Source organism: Apteryx mantelli, chromosome 19 (genome assembly GCF_036417845.1).
Source record: "Apteryx mantelli isolate bAptMan1 chromosome 19, bAptMan1.hap1, whole genome shotgun sequence".
In the NCBI taxonomy this organism is placed as follows: Eukaryota; Metazoa; Chordata; class Aves; order Apterygiformes; family Apterygidae; genus Apteryx; species Apteryx mantelli.
In genome coordinates this window covers 9927090-9946318 of record NC_089996.1, presented here as the reverse complement: position 1 = coordinate 9946318, position 19229 = coordinate 9927090, and the positions used below count along the sequence as shown (strand labels likewise).

Genomic DNA, 19229 nt, shown 5'->3' with positions numbered 1-19229 from the left:
AGTGCTGCCCGGCGCCCTGCCCCCGCCGGTTGCCGCTTCTTTCCCGCCCGCCGCGACGCGGCATCGCGGGGCCACGGCTGTCGCGCAGCCCCGTTCCCCGGAGGCTTCCGGCTTCCCGCTCTCCCCTCCGCCGGCCGCGCTGTCACCGCTGCCGGGGGTCTCAGGGCGGGGGCGGCGGCCCCGCCCCGCCGCCGCCGCTGCCCCGGAAGCGCTCGCCGCGCCGGAAGCGCCGCGGGGCGGGGCGGGGCGGGGGCGGTGCTGGGCCCAGGGCGGTGATGGCGGCCCGGGGGCGCTGCCCGCGCCGCTGAGCGAGGCCGCCGGGGCCACCATGGCGGAGCTGGCGGCGGCGGCGGACGGGCCGCCGCAGGGCCGCACGCCCAGCCCGGGGCCGGGGGGGGGCCCGGGGCCGCCCAGCCCCCGCTCGGCCGCCGCGGCCGGCTCCGGTGGGGGGCTGTCGTCGCCCGGCGCGGCCCGGCCGCCCGCTGCCTCCAAGTGGGTGCGCCTCAACGTGGGCGGCACGTACTTCGTGAGCACCCGGCAGACGCTGTGCCGCGAGCCCAAGTCCTTCCTGTGCCGCCTCTGCTGCCAGGACGGGCCCGAGCTCGGCTCCGACAAGGTGAGGCCGCGCCGGGGCTCCGGCCCCCCGTCCCGAGCCCGCCTGGCCTCGGGCCCGCGCGGCGTCCGCCCCTCCCGGCGCCGGCGCAGCCCCCGGCGGCAGCACCGCGGCTCGCTGCGGGGCCCGGAGGGTCGCCCCGGGGCCCGGTGTCCCCGGGCCAGCACTGCCCGACCCCACTGCATGGCTGGGCGGCAGCCCCGGGCCCGGTGTGCTTGGGGCCAGCATCCCCCTATCCCCCTGCATGCTGGGATGGCCCCTACAGCATCCCCTGCCCCCATTGCATGACCAGGATGGTGGCCCCGGTTCCCAGGGTCCCTGGGGCCAGCATCCCCTGATCCCCCTGCATGCTGGGATGGCCCCCACAGCATCCCGTGCTCCCACTGCGTGGCTGGGATGGTGGCCCTAGTTCCCGGCATCTCTGGAGCCAGCATCCCCTGACCCCGCTGCGTGGCTGGGATGGCGGCCCTAGTTCCCGGCATCCCTGGAGCCAGCATCCCCTGACCCCGCTGCGTGGCTGGGATGGCCCCCACAGCATCCCCTGACTCCATTGCGTGGTCGGAATGGTGGCCCTAGTTCCCGGGCCAGCACCCCCTGACCACACTGCATGGCCAGGATGGCCCCCATGGCAGCCCCTGACCCCGCAGTGTGGGTAGACTGGTCCCTGCAGCAGCTCCAATTCCCGCTGTCCCCAGGGCCAGTGCCCCTGACCCCCTGCATGGGCAGGATGGGGGACTGCACTGCTTCCACCCAGAGCGGGTCTCGCTCCCCCCCCCCCCCCCCCCCCCGGGACAGGGACACAGGTTGCTCTGACACATACCATCTCCTCATCCTTCGCATGCCATCACGTGGCCACAGCTCTGGCAGCATCCCCGAGAATGGGAGTTAGACACTTTCATCATCTCCATATCTTCCCACTGTAGCTGTAACACCCCAGTGTTGCAGACACCAATTTTGTCCTCCGCCTCCCTCTCTGGCATGACTTTCCTCTAGAAGCAAACCAACACCTTCCCACAGCGATTACTTATAGCAGAAAGTGAATTAGAAAGAAACTTTCCTAGAAGCGGGAATCGTAATGATTTCTCACCCTGGGGATGAGAAATAGCTGTCCCTTCCAGCCAAGTGACAGCTCATCCTTATGTTTTCTTTATATTCTCTTTTGCTCTCTCATGAAAGAGAGCAGTGCATGTTCTTTACTTTGCCTGATAGTTTTGGAGTCGCTGCAATTTATCATCAGCATTTTGCAAACACATAGTTACGCATGTAATCACAGGCTTTCTATAGGATCCACTGTACATGGTCTTGTAAATCGTTTGTAGATAGGCTAAACTGAAAATTGTTTAGGTCTCTTCCCACTCAGATAAGAGTTTAATCAGAAGTTAAATCCTGCTTGTGATCAAAGTAACATTCCCCACATCAGTTAGTGAGTAGAGGAGATGACATTTCAGAAGATCCTACAGGTTTTTATTGTTTTAAACAGACTGCTTTGGCAGGACATACATTGCTTTAAAAATAATATAAGGAAGTGATGTGAAAGACTTCCATACAGTGTTTGTCAGCACTTCAAAGCTGATTCGAGAGATGCTTTTGGTTGTGAGTTGTTGATGATTTGATGACAATATTTGTTGTACGCCAGCCTGTCAGAGATGCTTCAGAGCGATGGCCTGTGTGTTGCAATGGGCATTTTCGGTAGCAGAAAACTAAAGAGCTGCTTTAACTGTCAGAGGCTGTTAGCCTGGACTGGAAATCCAAATGCTGTCCTAAGGAGATGTAAGCTTTTCTACCTTTTGCAGTAAGATTTTATTTTTAAGTTTTTCTTAATTTCCTCAGAGAGTCTCCTAATTGAACTAGTTTGGAAAACAAATACAGACAGGACAAGATTGCTGGCTTTTGTTTTTTATTACTGCAGTGAGGAAAAACTGCTAAGTCCTGCTTTTCTCTAAATATATCTAAACTGTTTCTAGAAGGGCTTAATTTGAGGCATCTGCCAGCATTAGTGAGCTGCAACATTTGCAGTTTAGTTCACATAAAAAGAAAGATTGGTTTAAGCATGGTGTCACTAGTGCACCCTTTTTTTGCCTTATAGGCAGAAGTAATTCAGGTTCTCACAGAGAAACTGTTCAGTTTATCATTTTCAACTTTTTTTTTTTTTTTTTGGTACTGTTTAACCAGGATGAGACAGGGGCGTATCTCATCGATAGAGATCCCACATATTTTGGTCCGATACTGAACTACCTCCGACATGGGAAACTTATCATAAACAAGGAGCTTGCAGAAGAAGGTAAGGAAAAAAATACAGAGGAAGAGCTGCAAGTGCTGTTTAATAGAGGCCTCTGACAGCCCTTATCAGAAACTCGTCCGAGTTCATGGGGTTCCTGATCTGGCAGTATGCAACAGTGAGTAAGCTACATTTGCGAGGAATGTTGTTTATTGTTAGTTTCCCAGAAGGACGCTCGCTAATGGGGACTAAATCATTAGATTCTGTACAGTCCTGGAAGCAGAGGCCTCCAGCTTGTAACACAAGCCATCGCTGTTCCGCTTAGCAAAAGATCTGCTAGAACAATATTTCTTCTCCCCGCTGCAGACTGCAGTCCTCTTTAGCAAGAGGCTTTGGTGACTTCCCCCTTAATGGGGCTGAGGGAACAATGTAGAGATTGTACCACAAAGTTTTGGATAATCCCATGGAAAGGGGAATAATCTTTCTGAAGTATCCCAGAGGTCACAAAAGGAACTGACAGCTAGATGAGACAGATCATTTTCTTTCAGTCTGGGTGGGTGAGATCAGTGGTGCAGTTTATTCAGGATCCAGGGACTGTCTCACATGTGGGCTAGATTTGGAGTCAGTAGCAGGTGTATCCCTGTAGCAAAATCATCTTCATTCTACATTGTATACTAACAGAATTTCTGTCTCTGTTTTTGGTTCCTTTCTTAGGGGTACTGGAAGAAGCAGAGTTTTACAATATCGCATCTCTTGTGCGGCTGGTGAAGGAGCGGATACGGGATAACGAGAACAGAACCTCTCAAGTAATGCACATAAAAATTTCAGTTATGAAGTCATTCATTTTCAGCAGTATAGTAGAAGGACATGTATTGCTGTAGGAGGCATTTACTTCTTGTAGCAGTTCTTCAGTTTAGTTTTAAACAATGGGAATCAGTACTAAGTGAATCCAAGGCACAGCCAAGAAAGACTATCCACTGTGGTTTTATAAGCACAGGCCATTGAGTCGTCTTTTCCGTACTGAAGGGAAAAGCAATGAACAGTTAAATTTAAATTACTCATCTTTGCTCCCTGGACCCTTTAAGAAAAGCATGCTGCTTTGGGAGGTAAAGAATAGTTCAACAATCTGACTGATGTGAGATATCATGGGTGGGTCGCTCCTACTCAGAGAACAGAGTTTCCTCTCAGGGCTTTTCATTTGCTTTGTGGTTGACAAGGAAGTGAACAGGTGCTGGAGTGGCAGGAACATTCATAAACTCTGGGAGTTCCTGCTGTGTAAGATTTGCCTTGTTATGGCATGTCCCATATCCTTGGGCAACTCTCTCCTTAGAGCCAAATCTATAGTAAAGAAATGTAAAGAAATAACTGAAAAAATAAGGTCTACCCAAGCAATCTGCAGATGTTCTGTTCAGTTTTCCTATTATGATTAGACATAACTCATCCTTCTCCAGACCATTCTCTTCACTTGATATCTTTGTGCAATTACTGCTAAGCAGATATTAACAAAAGCACAGTAGATTGAATTTTGGAAGAGAAACATTTTCAAAAAACAGTAAATAGCTTTGAAAGCCAAAGGGGTTTTGGTTTCAGTGGCACTTAAGTCTCTAGAAGATGATGTGTACCCACCTCATGTACTTGTTTTAGAATCAGTTGGATGGTTGGAAGGAATGAAACTTCAAATTCTGCAGCATTCAGATTTCTCAAATAATGACAAAATAGAACAGAAGACCCCATGAGAGGCTAATTGATTTCCTATCTTGATACTAGTACAACAGTCATTAAATTCCTGATTGTTTTTCTTCTCCATGCTGTAGGGACCCGTGAAGCATGTGTACAGAGTCCTGCAGTGCCAAGAGGAAGAGCTCACACAGATGGTGTCCACTATGTCCGATGGGTGGAAATTTGAACAGGTACTGTTACCAAAGAGCGTGTCTCTGACCAACAGCAGAATCCCTTTGGAAGCAGCATATGAAATAAGCTGAGATTGCTGTTTCATTGTACTTCACACTGCTCTTTTCTGAGTAAGCAGTCTGAATTGAGCAGCAGTCCATTTATGTGGAAAAACTGGCAGGGAAACACAGAAGTCGCTCAAACCCCTTCAAGAGATATTTCATTTTCTCTTGGGACTTCTTGTATTCTTGTCAAATCTCAGTAGTTCTGCCCTTCTCCCACATTTCATCACATGCCCAGACCCAAGTGCAACAGTTCTATCCAGGGCAATTAAGGGAGCCATGAAGAAACACAACATGACTTTTCAGAGCTCAAAGGCATGACTGCTGCGTCTACTAAAGAGGTGTTGAGTGACGTGAGAAATACCCTTCCTGCAGATGCCTTTGTAATGCTGCCAGTTTCAAGGCTAGGTGTCAGTGAAGTTGCATATGGCATTAGTTCCAGATTTGGTTTCTGGAATACAGTCCTCTTATTTAGGAGGACAGAGAACTGGAAACCAGCTGGCTTGTGTGTTTGTGCTATATTAAGAAACTGCGGAATAGGCTCCATGGATTACAGCTCTGCTGTCTTCCCGGTGAGTCCAGCTTCAGTACAAGTGGATTCTGTGGGAAATGTGCTGACACCAAATGATTCATAGGATTAGCAACAGCACAGATTCTTCACTTGTCACTTGTTCAACTACAGCTCTGTTCTGTAATGCCTGAAAACTCCTATTGCATAGTGGAGAGAGAGCAGAACAGCCTTGTCCCCTGAGCCAGCTAGGGAAACTTTCATATGACCAAGAGCTGCTAGCTGCTTTATGGAAATGCTGTTTACCAACATGCAGTTTTGCTTTCCAAAAGTTTACTTAACAGGTGCTGTCTTTGACACCAGCACATATACCCTCCAGCCAAAAGCAAAGAGCTGTAAGGCAGTGCTCTACCCAGGAATCTGCCCCCTCACCTCTTCCCTAGTCTGGCTTTTCAAATCTATAACTAACTGTAGGGTCAAGATACTAGTTATAAGCAAATGTTGTACGCTCCCTTCCTTTTCCCTCCCTCTGCCATTCAGTCTTTGAGGTCCCTGCCAGCCTCCTTCCTCTGGTACGCAGCAGGCACCAGGAGAATTTCCTACACATCCCACTCCAGCATGCTCCTGCTATCGGGATCCTGTTCTTGTCCTCCCCTGGGACTTCCATTCAGCTCAAACACCCCCAAAGGCACCAAGTCTAACCAGGGCTAAACCTCACTCAGCAGTACAGCCTCTCCAGCTCTGCGATGGTCCAAGCTGGATCATAGAGAGGAAAACAGCAATGGTACTATGCTGCAGCAAGGAGATGTGTCCCACACTGAAGTGGGCACTGCAAGGAGGCATACTTTAGCTGCAGCCTGTTGTCAAGGCCTTTCCCCAAATGCACAGCTCAGCATGACTTCTGCCCCTTCCCAAAAGTCAAATGACTTTGCATGCTGAGATATGTTAGGAAACATGCTAACATACCATATAACAGGGACAAAAAGCCTATTGCTAAATCTTAGCCTGGACACCAGTGATTGAACAGCATGAATATTCCTTTAGCAAGCTCTCTGGATCCAATCACATCACAAAATTTAAAAGACAGTGGTTCAGAAACCCGTAGGAAAGCCAGAAGTGGCAAAAGCTGTTGCAGCCTCATTACCTCTGTCAGGCATGGGTCTTCAGAGGAATATGGAGCCTTTCAGATTCTCTGCCTTGTAGCATCGAGTCCTGCATAAGTTAAGGATAGAATAGAAATTTGTTCTCTCAAAAGGAAATCCATTCTCCTGTATACCTACATTTCACTCTAATAGGCTGGAAAGCTACTATTTTCATCAAAAGATATTTTGTATACATTCAGTAAATTGTGGCGTAAAGTGTAGCGTTGAAATGTCTCAGGCAGTCGGGGGGGGGGGGGGGAGTTGTTCCTATCTTGAGTTTGTCTTTTGCCCTCAGCACAAACATCAAAAACTATTAACAGTACTAGAAGTCAGTGTGACAGCCCCCAGTCTTCCTGCAGCTGCAGTGTGACCATACAGATAATCATCTGTCTAGGAAGAATGTAGACAGTCTGAGACATATCTGTCATATATAAATACAAAGGTGTCTCCTTTAAAAGCCCTTAGGACATGGAAATTGGGGTACACACTGCATATTAAAGTTCCCTAAATATACGCAGTTGGTAAGGTTCACAGGGCTTTCTTCAGATTACTTAGATTTGCTATTTGGAAAGCAGGACTGAGTTGTAAATGACAAATTAGCTCTGCCCTCCAGGACATCCTTTTAATGTAATAACGATAAATATGGGACAGATGGGATTTCTTGGGTCTAGTCCAGACTCCTCATCACAACAGTAATGTAATATAATACCATTTATACAGATATCAAACTTCATCTTGACAGCATCTATATAAAAGATGGTGCCAGTTTGCCACATGTCCCATAGTTAATCTAACATCTGTCTGCAGTAAGGAGTTGTCTCTCCAGTTTTTATGCAAAGTCAGAAGGCGAGTTCAGAGCTGAATTCAACATAGGCATATAGTCTGAACCAAGAAGTTCCTAATCCACAGAGGCTATGTTGCCTGGTCCTTATGTAAATTAGCTGTATATTATATATTGCAAAACCTGGTGCGTTTTCCCTTTTTCTGCCCTCATGGGGCATGGAAAATGCTTTGCATTCAGCATTACATTTTCAGGCTGGGATTTCTTCCTGGGGCTGCTGGTGCCACTAGAGGGCTCTGGAGCTTGTCTGGTCTCTGCCTCACGAACACACACAGGAAAGCCTGTAAAACAGGAGAATACCCAGGAGAGATTTGGCCTACTGACGCTTCAGATCAGAACAGGTCTCACCAGACAATCGTACCTCACAAAGCAATTATAAGAATAAAGCAAAAGTCGAGATTTCTTGATAGAATCCTCCTTACCTTGGCTACCTCCTGTCGCAGCTGATCAGCATTGGATCTTCCTATAACTATGGAAATGAAGACCAGGCAGAATTCCTCTGCGTTGTGTCCAGGGAGCTCAACAACTCTACCAACGGCATTGTCATAGAGCCCAGCGAGAAGGCAAAGGTAAGAAACCTGCTCAGGTGTATTGACTTCAATTCACCTATGCAAAAAAAAACCAAATAAAAACAAATAAAAACACCAAACCCACCATTCCTATGCTAGCAGAGCCATAGTTTGCAGTAACAGTTCTCTGTACCAGCTTTCCTATTTCCTACTTTTTCATGACTTTCTCCTCTTAGATTTCCTATTTTACTGTAGGACAAAGCTACCAGAAGGAAGGGCTCTGTGTACACTTCAAATTAAGACAAAGAGGAAAAAGGTAGACGAAGGACAGTATAGCAAAGGCCCTTGAATTTGGTCACACTAACTGATGGATGCTGCAGGGAGAACCCAACACTCTTCCTTCAGTCAGCTCTTTCCCCAGGATGGCAACAAAAGAGGGCATTCTTAACTCCTTGCAAGCCACTAAGCAGGATTTCTAGAGAAGGGACTTTATCAGCTTTAATCAACCTGTCATTCATTATGGTAGCATAAAAGCCAGCAACTAACTCTCCTCTCATTAGTCTATTTTTCCTTCCTCTACAAAAAAAAAAAAGAAAAAAACAAGGACTCTATACATGAACTTTTGCATCTAAACTTGTCCAAATTATTTATAATGACTCTCTTTTTCAGATTCTTCAAGAGCGAGGATCCCGGATGTAATTCAAGCATCCACTCTGTTAAAACTCCCAGATGTCAAAAGGGCAATCTAGCTGGGCAGAGCATCTCTCCGCAGTTCAACCTTGCCCTTGTACAGTAACCAAGCTAACGCAAAGCAAAGCCGAGCCTGTCCTGCCAATGGCAAATAATTCTGGTTGTAACCAAAGGCTTCCCTCTTACACCGGAAACCAAGGAAGGAAAAGACTTTTCCAGTTGGATAGTCCTTTCCCTAAGTATTTGTTTCATTTTCTTGGCCAGCGCTGTATTGAATTTTTTCCAACAATGGCTGGGCCGGATTCCCAGTCGGAGCCTTTGCGAAGGTTGCTCAGGTCCACAGGCCCTTGTAATCAGTCCCACCTTCCACAGGCTGGTGTAGGTGGGAATATCATCTGTAGTGGAGCTGTGCCATTTCTTGCACCCAAGTCTACCACCAGAAAGGTGCAAAGACCTTGCAATGCTCCCCCTCCTGATCAGCCAACCCCCACAAATCAGAAGAACAGGGCTTTAAAAGGAGGAACAAAACAACCACTTGTAGAAAACACACAAACTTTTCCCATTCTTGCTTTGTATTTGTTCCTTGTCCGATTCCTAAGAGCTGAATTTAGATACTAACCAAGGGAGGGGAGTTGTGTGTACATCTAACATGGGTCTTGCTGTTAACACTATTACATATGGGCTCCTGGCATTTTCCAAAGCCCATCTCCTCTCATGCGTAAACAAAGAGACCTGTGTTCATCCAGAATGGCTATAGAGTAGTAGTCCTGTCCTTTATACTTCTCGATTGAAGAGTGGCGACATCTTCTTCCCCTCCGATATCTTGCCACGGCCATATCTTATCTTAGCCTGGTGCAAAGTCACAAGGTTAGGGACTTGTTGCTGCCAAGTTCAGCTTTGCCTTGTTTGTCTCCAGCAGCGTGGGCTCTGTCTCCTTTCTCCTCACCAAGGGAGGACTTCAGGCAGGATTTCTTTTCTACTGTAGCAAGCAGGTAGGTTTGTTTTAGCCCATATGATTCTTTGCGGAGGAGATCCCCCATTTACATGCAGTGATTTATCTGCAGCCCCCTCATGTCCCCACCATTAAGAGTTCACCTCAAAGTAGAGGGGCTTCACAGAGTTGGGGGAGGGGGGTATTGGTGAAAAGTTGCCAAACTGTTGTAATGTTTCTTGTCCAAAGTGACGTGTCAACGTCTGTGACTTTTCTTTCCTTTTTTTGGAATGCCTTGGATGGATGTGCAAAATGTTCATTTGTGCCTCTCTTGAATTCTTATCTTAACCAAACTGCAGTCACTGGTCCCCTCTGTTAAACTGTGCCATCCCTAACCAGGGGCATGTCCCTCCTAGTCTGGTGAATGGAATTTCTTAGGAATTTGCTGCATGTTTCTCCCCTTTCATCCTGGCTTTGTTCTTTGTAGCCCAAGTGTCCTGGCACCTGGGTCTTTTGAATCCCAAACTGACATTAAACACAAAGCTTCAGAGATGCTGGAATTCACAGACATTGACAGGTTCAGAGCAGTTGTGTCTTAATAAAGTATCAGAAAATTCCTCACCTGGACTGAGGAGTTTGGCTCCTCTGGAGGAATTCAGCTGCCTGTGGTCTCCTTAAAGTTTTGAGATAGAAATAGGCAGGCTTCCCATCTCATCACTTCTTTGCCAACAGGGCCACAGGGTAGCAGAACGTTATCAAAGGTCCGACAACCAGTCCAGCAAACAAGATGTGCAGCAAAGGCACCGAGTGACACTGCTACGCTCTCTCTGCCTCTTTTCGGTCCTTCTGTACGTATTCCTGCCTGTCCTTTCCCATGCTGCTTGCCAACATACCTCCTCCAGTGGAGGCTTTGCCTCATTCTTCAGAAAGGGTGGTCAATTATCTGTGCTAGTTCAGTCCTGGTAACAGACTGTGCCAAACGTCTTTGAATTCACATTGTGTCAGTCACAGGCTGTTGAAGTGCAGCTGGCTTGCCATCCCACTGAAGACCCCAGCTCTCCTTCTTCCCTCCATCTTTCCTGTTTATAATGTGGTGAGATGGTATTGGTGTGATTAGACCGTACGCCTTGGCTGGGCCTAAATAACACTGTGATGTGTATAGATCTCTCCTCTGTCAGTATCTTGTAGCCTCAGTCATTGTCCGTCTGTGCTCACAGCTGACAAATAAGTGCATGTATGCAAGTTAGCAGTCTAAAAGCCCTCTTAACACATTCACATTCATCTCTCCTCTCTCCCTTCCTCAGAGAAGGGAGTTTCTGGGAACTGGTCAGGAAATATCAACCTAAAGGCAACAGGAACAGGTTGAGCTGTGTTTGTCACATCAGTGCCAGCCAAGCACCTTGCTGCTCAAACCGCAGAGCTCATAGCAACACTAGTGGTCGCGTAAAGGGAGACAGTCAGTTCAGTACAGCTCAAGCAGATAAGAGTGATACCTCATTGTCTTTCTGTATCACCAAAAATCCCATGCACGGTGAAGCCCACTGGAGGAACGCCTAACGCAAGATCAGTACCATCCCTCTCCCCTGAGCCACAGAGGGCCTAACAATTACCATTACCAGTTGAGTGGAACAGCTATTCTTAAACTCACATGCACAAGAAAGGCTATTGAAGTTACATCTTGTTTTTCCCCTCCACACTGCTCTCTGCAGTAGGGACATGCCAAGGGATTTAAGTCTCCTTGGGTTCAATCACCTCATCTTTAAATTCAACAGAACAAGTTACATGTTAAAAAAACTGATCTGATAGTTACTGGATGCTCTCAAGTTCTTGCGTGTTATTTAGGACCAGGCATGAAGTAATCCAGAGCAGGTACATTCCCAGTGGAGGATTTCTCCTCTTTCCTGACTGCGCTAGGTCACCTTTACCCTGAGACCATGGACTGATCTCAGCATTATGCACCGGTTGCATCTCTTCTGTGCTCAAGACAGAGCTTTTCCTTCCATTGCCTTTCACTCAGTCACAACTCTATCAAACTAAAACTGAACTAAGTTAAAATTTGTCCCATTCACTCTAAAGAAGGTAGCATGTTTTGGCAAGTAGGGTGGATGAGCAGGGGTAGGAGATCTGCTGGATATCTAAGGGCACTTGCATCTCTTGGAAAGGTTCACTTTAAAGCATTAGCCCTGGGAATGGAGAGTATGACTTTGTTTCCCAGCGGCCTAAATTGTTCCATTACAGCAAGACTGGAAATAACTTCTTAAAGTGTCTTTGTTTCTGCACATTTTTAAAAAAATCGATCTTCTCAGGGGTGACTGAGTGGGCTGAGGCAAAGGGGGGCATGGTGAGCTGCAGGGCGACGGGACGGAGCAGCTCCCCAGACCTGCAGCTGGGCCGTGGGCTCCTCCCCTCAGGTTTGCCTGCAAACCCGGAGGTTTTGTACAGTTTGTCACGTGTCAGTGCCCTTTGCTACTGTTTCTCTTTGTTTATTAAATGTGTTTGAATAACAGTTGAGATGCTGTGATTAATTTTTTTCAATAAAGACTCTGAAATAGGTTTGAAGTTTGAACCAAGTCTGCAGCCTGCTGCTTTCTTTGCATCCATTTGCCACCTTACCTCACAAATGCTCTGTTATGGGGAAGGAAACTTAGAAATTAGGTACCTACTTCTGACTCCAAGGCATTTAACAGACTTGCAAGGGGGAGAACATCATTAGATTCTGAAGTCCTTCTTGTGCCTGAAGTGTTCTCCTGATTTTCAATGATACAAGAAAGTCTAGACTGCATACATTTTTACCAGTCCTCATTTCTAATGAGCACCACAAACAAACAGAAAGTTAATACAAGCGTTAAATGCAAGTAGCTGAGAAAGGAAAAGGATTTTAGGCAACTTTTGTTTGTTAAATCCCTACTTGACTGCAGCCCAGCACGCAGGGAAGGAGAAGAAAGGAGCTTTGACACCAGTTTGACAGCTCTGCCCCTTCCTCTGTACCACAAATGTCTGCAGGAACTCGCAAACAGCCCCCCAGGTTCCCACACAAGGCCAAAGATACAATGTTCTTGCTATTGCCAAGATAAAAACAGAACATGAGAAAACTAAATGCAGTGTATCATCTTATGTAAAGTTTCCCCTGCGTTCCCAGCCTGCAACTGTCTGTGGGGAGAAAGTGCCCTGGGCATAGAGTTAGCTCAGAAACCTTGGAGAGTATTTTAAACATTGTTCTATTACTTCTGCCCAGAATACTGCCGCCTTCCCCCTATTTGCATCTTTAAAAGACTGGTGGATTAGCTGGGATTTAGTTTCTTTCCTGTTTACAGAGCATCGCAACCCAGAAGTGCTTGAAACACAGAGCTACCAACAGATGGACAAGCAGCAGGGAAGAAAGAGGCAAAACAGATATTCAAGCTTTGGTGGCACTCAGAGTTGGATAACATTGGCAATTCAGGCTCAAAATGGGGAGGAGCAGAGAGCTAACGAGTGAAGAAGGGGAAATCCTGAATTAATCTAGTCTTGATTTTGACTACACCTGGCTGCTGCCTCCAGCAGCCACGCTGATGGCTGTCCGGCAGGCATGTGCCCACCAAGCCCTGCGTACCACAGTGACAGAAGGAGCCACAAAGCAGGCAATGGGTCAGCGCAGCCCTACACCGGGGGGTTACCCTGGAGCAGTGGAAAGATGAGACACTCCCAGCAGGGCCACACGAGGGACATCCACAGACATGGGGAGGCAGAAACTACAGCAGATCCAAATCACCATGCAGCCCAGGTAGAGTGAAGAAAGCACCTTAAAACCTCACAGACCGCTCTCCGTGCAAGACCTGCCTGCAGGTAGTGACTGCCAAACTCACCCTGAAATGCCGCCCAGAGCAGAGCCACGCTCACCAAGCCAGCAGCACTTGGGCAGAGAAGGGCATCCATGTTCACAAGGTAGGACTTGTCCGCAGCAATCCAAACCACAGCAGGCCTTTGGGGGCCTGCAGCCATAACCTCCCTGCTCTCCTGCTTTAGCACTGTCCTGTACAAGCAAATAGCCTGGAAGGGCCCTCGTACTGGACACTTTGCCAGCTCCAGGCCGTGAGCCAGGCTGTTTCTCATGACACTTAATGCAATGCTGCATCACCGTGCAGGAGACACAACCGTTGCCCGGCGGTTTCTGTGGAAACCACGAGCTGGAGCAGCCAGGCCTTTGCACCGCTGCCTGCCTTCCCATCCAAAGCTGTGCAACCCGCTCAGCTTCTTGTTTTAAAATCATTTCTTTACTTCCAGCTGCAGAAGACACCAGAGCTATCCTGGCGTTACCAAGAGTGAGAGGCTGTGCTGGATGGGCGGCAGCACTGCATGTGTTACCTTACTAAGAATAAAAATTAACCCAATATTCCATCTTTTAATAGGAGATCCTGCTGTTTCCAGAGGCCAGACCACAAAGCTCAGCTCTTGTGGTTCCCAAATTACAGGCTGGTTTAGGTCTGGGGCAAAAGGAGAAGGGAAAAGGGAGCTGGCTTGCAGCAAACAGGGCACAGCAGAAGGCTTTTGGGCAAAGCTGAGGGCTGCAAGGATTCTGTTGGGGCACCCAGGCTGGGGCGCGCGGGGCCGTCTCCCTGCAGCCGTGGGGTCCCGCAGCATCACAACCGGCACCGCTGTGATGTCGCCTGCCAGCCCTGGCCGCTGCGGTGCAGAGCCAGGTGGGTGTGCTGCCCTGAGAGCCTCCCCCGTGCGCCCCCTCCCCCCCCCGGCAGTGCTTGCTGCCATGGGCAGCCCCACAGGTCAGGTAGGTGCCCAGGTGGCCCACGGGGCCAGGAAGGCGTCAGCTCCCGGCCTCGGCTCTGCAAGAGCATCAGCCTCCCATTCACGCAGGAGGAGCTCCAGCGCAGGGCGAAGGTCCCCTCGGCGGGGACCACGGACCTGCCCCGTTACCTATGCTGCTCCCAGCAGGAGAGGTCGCCCCGATCCTGCCCGCGGTGCATGGGGCGTCTGCGCAGGGACTGCATCCAGCCCCAGCACACAGACACAGCCTTCAGGAACCGCTGGTTGCAGGAGCTCCTCGAAGACTGGGAAGCCATGCTGTGCTCTGAGGACCTCGAGCTGCAGGGCTGCGACAGCAAGGTGCAGGAATACGGGATGAGGAAGCCCAGGACCTGCCCGGAGGAGCGATCCAAGCAGAGGGTGAGCAGGATCCAGCCTGGGCAGGAATGCGGCTGGAGGCTCCATCAGCAGCTCCGCAGGAGGTGGCTCCTTCGCTACACAGCTGATGCTGCGCCCCGGTCACCCCATGCACCCATAGCCCCTCCACGGGTCTCTGCAACTAAACCACAGCACGGGTCTTCTTTTCTAGGCAGAGATCAAGCAAGTACAAGCCAACTTGGAGAACCAGATCTTGATGGTGGCCTCTGACAGCCTCAAGCACAAAGCGAGGGTGATCCACCTCACGGTAAGGCCCCTGCTTCTGCACTGCACAAAATTCCACCTCCCCAGAGCCAGACTTGCTCTCAAGGGGCCATTTAAGAGCATTTTTAAAATAATGCCTCCTGAGTCACATGGAGAATCTGCTAAATGGACATGGGTTTGGTGCCCCCCCACAAGACAGAGCCAATGCTCTGCCAGCAGCTGTGCTGACTTTGCCATCACATTACAGACACCCAAGGCTCCATCCCCTCCTGTGATTAATAGCAAATCATCCAGGATTAGCCGGAAGGACCCATTTTGGGAGAAAGCAGTTGAGTAAGACCATTGCAATTGGAGGTTTGGTGCCCACAGCACGTATCTCCTTCCCCCAGAAAGTGATAGAGCGGGCGCGAGAGGAGGTGAACCGGGGCTTCGCTGAGATCCTGCAGGAGCTCAGGCAGCTCCACGGGAACCTGCTGGGCTTCCTCGACCAAGAGGAGCATGCAGCCCTGCTCCAGCTGGGCGACTCCATCCAGGAGAGGCAGGAGAAGCTCGAGCACCTCCGGGAGCAGGACGCCTGGCTGACGCGCCTCCTCGAGGACAACAGTGACGAGCAGCTCTGGCGGGTGAGGGCCTGCGCCCTGAGGTGGGAGAGGGATGGCAGCACACACTGGTGTCACACAGCCACTTCCAGACACCTGGTGCCTGCCCATGGTGGGACTGGGTCCCTGCATCCCCCAGGAGCTGACGGGAGTTAATAGACCTCCACGTGGCTTTGCCAGGTGCCTAGGAGGAAGGCAAGTGAGAGAAAGCATTGCTGAGATTTCCCAGTAGCCACAGGGCAAAGTCAGCAAGTAGCACACACATCTAAGCCTAGGCAGAAGGACTTTAAATCCCTTTTTCTGCCTTTTCTGCATTGGAAAGGGCACAAAAGGGGTGCTCCTGCATCCCTTCTCTGAAGGAAGGGCTCCTTCTCCTGCCAGGACTGAGCAGCGTCACGGCCAGGGGCTGCAGCTCGCCTCAAACAGCAGCAATACCACAAAACTCTCATTAGTCACACCGAGCCAGTGGCTCGGCTTTCCCGCACGGTGCCAGTTTTGCCTGGAGCACAGCAATTCATTTGTTTTTCTGACCTGCCCGCTCATGTCCGCGGACAAAGAGGAAAACTGAATTGCCATAAAAGATGCGGAAGGGTTTATGCCTGCCCATGAATCCATCCGAGTCCGACTTCTCAGACTGGGGCTCTGGCGAAAAGGAGGGGAAGCCCCTGCTGCGTCCCTCCTCTCCTCACCATCACAGCGGGTGACACCCAGCAGCACAGAGATCCAAGCACAGCTCCAAATGCATCTTGCATGGCACATGCTCTGCCCTGGGCACTCCACGTAAAGATGAAGGTCAGTTAGTCACCTACCCACTCACCTGCACTCTGTGCAAAGTCATCAGGCCAGATCTATTTGCAGAAGAAAGCCTGTAGGTATTTCCAGTCCAGCTTACTAACTTGTTTGGGAAACAGAGACCTTAGCTAAGGAGCCGTGTCCTTCCACCTAGATCTGGCTCTCAGGCAGTGGCTGAAGGTTTAATCCAACTTTTATCTGAACAAATAACCCGCGCACACCCTATCCCTTCCAGGGCTGGAGAAACAAGCTGGTTTCTCCAAACCCCAAAGAGCTTGCAATCCCCAAGCAATTGCCATCAGGTCGTGGTGTAACAGAGGTGAGCAAAGGCACCAACATCCGACCCTAAGGCAACGTTTCCTAGCAAAAGCCTCTGTCACTCCTAGGAACTCCCCAAAGTTAAGGAGATGGGAGTCTGCCGCAAGCCTATCCTCAGTCCCAAGTGTGAGGAGTCCTCAAGTTTCATGGGCCTCAAGCAGATTCTCGGTGAGCTGAAAGCTCAGCTGGCAACAGTTGGTCTCTGCTTTGTCAAGAAAATCCTTGGGAAAGGTGAGCACCTTCCACCCGATGAGCTAGCTTTAGATTTTGCCTGAGCAATACATCTATGGCAACAGCAGGAAAAAACACGCACTGATGATCTTGATGAATTCAAATGGTAGTGGCTAAAAATGAAGAAAGCTAGAACAGTCCCAAAGTCAACCCTATTCCCAGGTTGTCACTTGGTTGCATTAGCTTTCTTGCTCCTTGGAGATGTCATCTCTGGTGCCTGCAGCAAGGCCGTCATCTTTCAGTGCTGCCCATGGCCCATCACAACTCCAGCGTCTCACTAGCCTCACCATCTCCTGAGCTGTCCTGTCCCCCCCCATATTGAGCAGATTAATTCCCTGCAGGTGACACATGCTTAGAGCTGCTCTTTGCAAGGCTGCCAAGCCCTGCAGACTGACCTCCGTGAATCTTGGGGAACTTTACATGAATATCTTGGGAATATTTTTGCAACATTGCAAAGATGCTCATTTGTTGCAGCAGTATCTCCATCTCCCAATGTCCACCTTCATTTTCCCCATCTTACTAATTCAAATGCAGAGAAACATATGAAAAGTAAGGAGAATGGGATGCCTAGATTTGCCAAGCAGAAGGATTTTGCTCATATCAGGGCCTCAACACCGAATTTATGCTTGTAAAACAAGCACTTGGTGGCCAGATTTGCTGTCCCCCTGCTCTCTCCCCCCCAGTGGCCCTAAGCCTGCATTGACCTGCATTTCCTAGCAGGATGAACAGCTCTCATCTCTTCTTTTCCAGGAATCACAATGCTGAACAATGAAGTTGTCCCTCCAGATGTGGACAGGAAAAGCCTCCTAAAATGTAGGTGCTGGCACTACATTATCAGCCCTTCCCTGCCCTGTTGTGGCTCCTGAGCACTGCCTTCACCTTCCTTGGAGTAACCATCCTTGGACAAGAGGCTGAGCAGGACCCAGCCAGGGCAGCTGCCAAGCAATGTGGCCAAAGCCTCTTCTCTTGGCTAGAAACTTGGAGCCCAGAAGCCTGCCAGCTCCCTAAAACCAGACTCCATGAATTTTGCCTGCATGCCTTTACTGCCACACGAGCCTTTCTCTGCCTGCCCCAAACAGGGTGCCGTGCCTTAATGAGAAGTTATTAACAAGAGGAGAGACAAAAAGCAATTTGCTTTAAAGGTTCAAATCTTCCTGGCATTACAGCTACAGCCAGGGAAGGAGCTGCTGGTCCCAAGCTATATCAAACCTGACTCCAAGAGAAACATGGTGGGAGGGCTGTGCCATGCCATCGGGCACCCAGGGCAAGTAGGTTTCCTGAAACGAGTGCAATGCCCCCCAAAATGCCGGGGCTGCTTGTCAACAGCCACCCTGCAGCTGGTGGGATTTACACCTATTGCAACAGCCAGCCACGGGGCAACACTCGGTGTGACTTCTTTCCCATCCAGAAAAGCCAAGGGCAATGCCAGCTGGGCAGCTGAGCAGATAGATCAGACTGGGTGGTGGGAAAATTATATGCATTATTATATACTATATATCCCATGAGCAGGATAGGGTCTCCGCAGGGCCTAAGCGGGACCCCCCCACACACACCTTTCGCCCCTCTTGCGAGGCAGATTACTGCGAGCTCAGCTGGGACGCGAGCTCGGCCAGCAAGGAGCTGCTGCTGCTGCAGGAGACGCGGTCGGCGCTCAACGTGTGCATCCTGCTGGACGCCTTCGCCGCCTCCCGCCCGGGCTTCGGCTGCTGGCCCCAAGTGGCGTGCTCGCGGAGCCTGTGCGAGGGCCGCCACTACTGGGAGGCCGAGGTGTCCGACTCGTGGCTCTGCCTGGGCGCCACGTACAGCTGCTGGCGCCGGGCGGGCGAGAGGCACGTCTTCTACCTCCTGGGCAGGAACAGCGCCTCGTGGTGCCTCGAGTGGGACTCGCTGCAGCTCTCCGCCTGGCACGACAACGTCCGGACCGCCCTGGAGGGCGGCTACTACCGCACCATCGGTGTCTTCCTGGACTACGCCGCCGGCTCCTTGACTTTCTACGGCATCACCAACACCCCCAACCTCATCTACCGCTTCCTGGCCACCTTCACGGAGCCCCTCTACCCGGCCTTCATGGTGAGCAGCGGCGGCTCCATCACCTTGAAGCGACACCTCAAATAGAGGCTTTTTCCACCACCTTTTCAGATGCTATTAAAGCTCCCATCTGCCAGGGGTGCGATTCCTGGGGGCTGGCACGGTGTCTGGCCGGTCCTGTGGAGCGCAGCTTGGTGCCTGGCTGCAGCCATCGTGCAGCTCGTGGTTTAGGGCAACCCCATCTCCTTGGAAGACCCAGTTTTCAGGGAACGCCTTCCTCCTCCCCTTTGCAAAAGCAGGGAATTCCCTTTGCAAACGCACCGGCAGCTTCCCCAGGCCCCCAGTAACCTCAGTCGGGTCCCAGCAAAGCCCTTGGGATCGCTGGCACAGCGGATGTCTCCGCGCTGTCCCGTCACCACTCCCAGGAGGCGACGCTGGGGCACAAACTCGCAGAGCGGCACAGGGCAAGGCGGCA

General features: G+C 50.4%; 2 protein-coding genes across 2 annotated transcripts; both read left to right on the top strand.

Annotated features, from left to right (window-relative positions):
• Positions 1 to 328: 328 nt before the first annotated feature.
• On the top strand, positions 329 to 11970 carry KCTD2 (potassium channel tetramerization domain containing 2). The gene is made up of 6 exons (XM_067308299.1): positions 329 to 616; positions 2786 to 2894; positions 3546 to 3637; positions 4646 to 4741; positions 7718 to 7843; positions 8453 to 11970. The coding sequence occupies exons 1-6, from the start codon at positions 329 to 331 to the stop codon at positions 8480 to 8482; spliced, it is 741 nt and encodes a 246-aa protein (XP_067164400.1). The 3' UTR covers positions 8483 to 11970.
• Positions 11971 to 14957: 2987 nt separating this feature from the next.
• LOC136993702 (tripartite motif-containing protein 16-like) lies at positions 14958 to 18841 on the top strand. The gene is made up of 5 exons (XM_067308630.1): positions 14958 to 14966; positions 15176 to 15409; positions 16564 to 16726; positions 17477 to 17539; positions 18303 to 18841. Exons 1-5 carry the CDS (start codon positions 14958 to 14960, stop codon positions 18839 to 18841), a joined length of 1008 nt encoding a protein of 335 aa, XP_067164731.1.
• Positions 18842 to 19229: the final 388 nt, after the last annotated feature.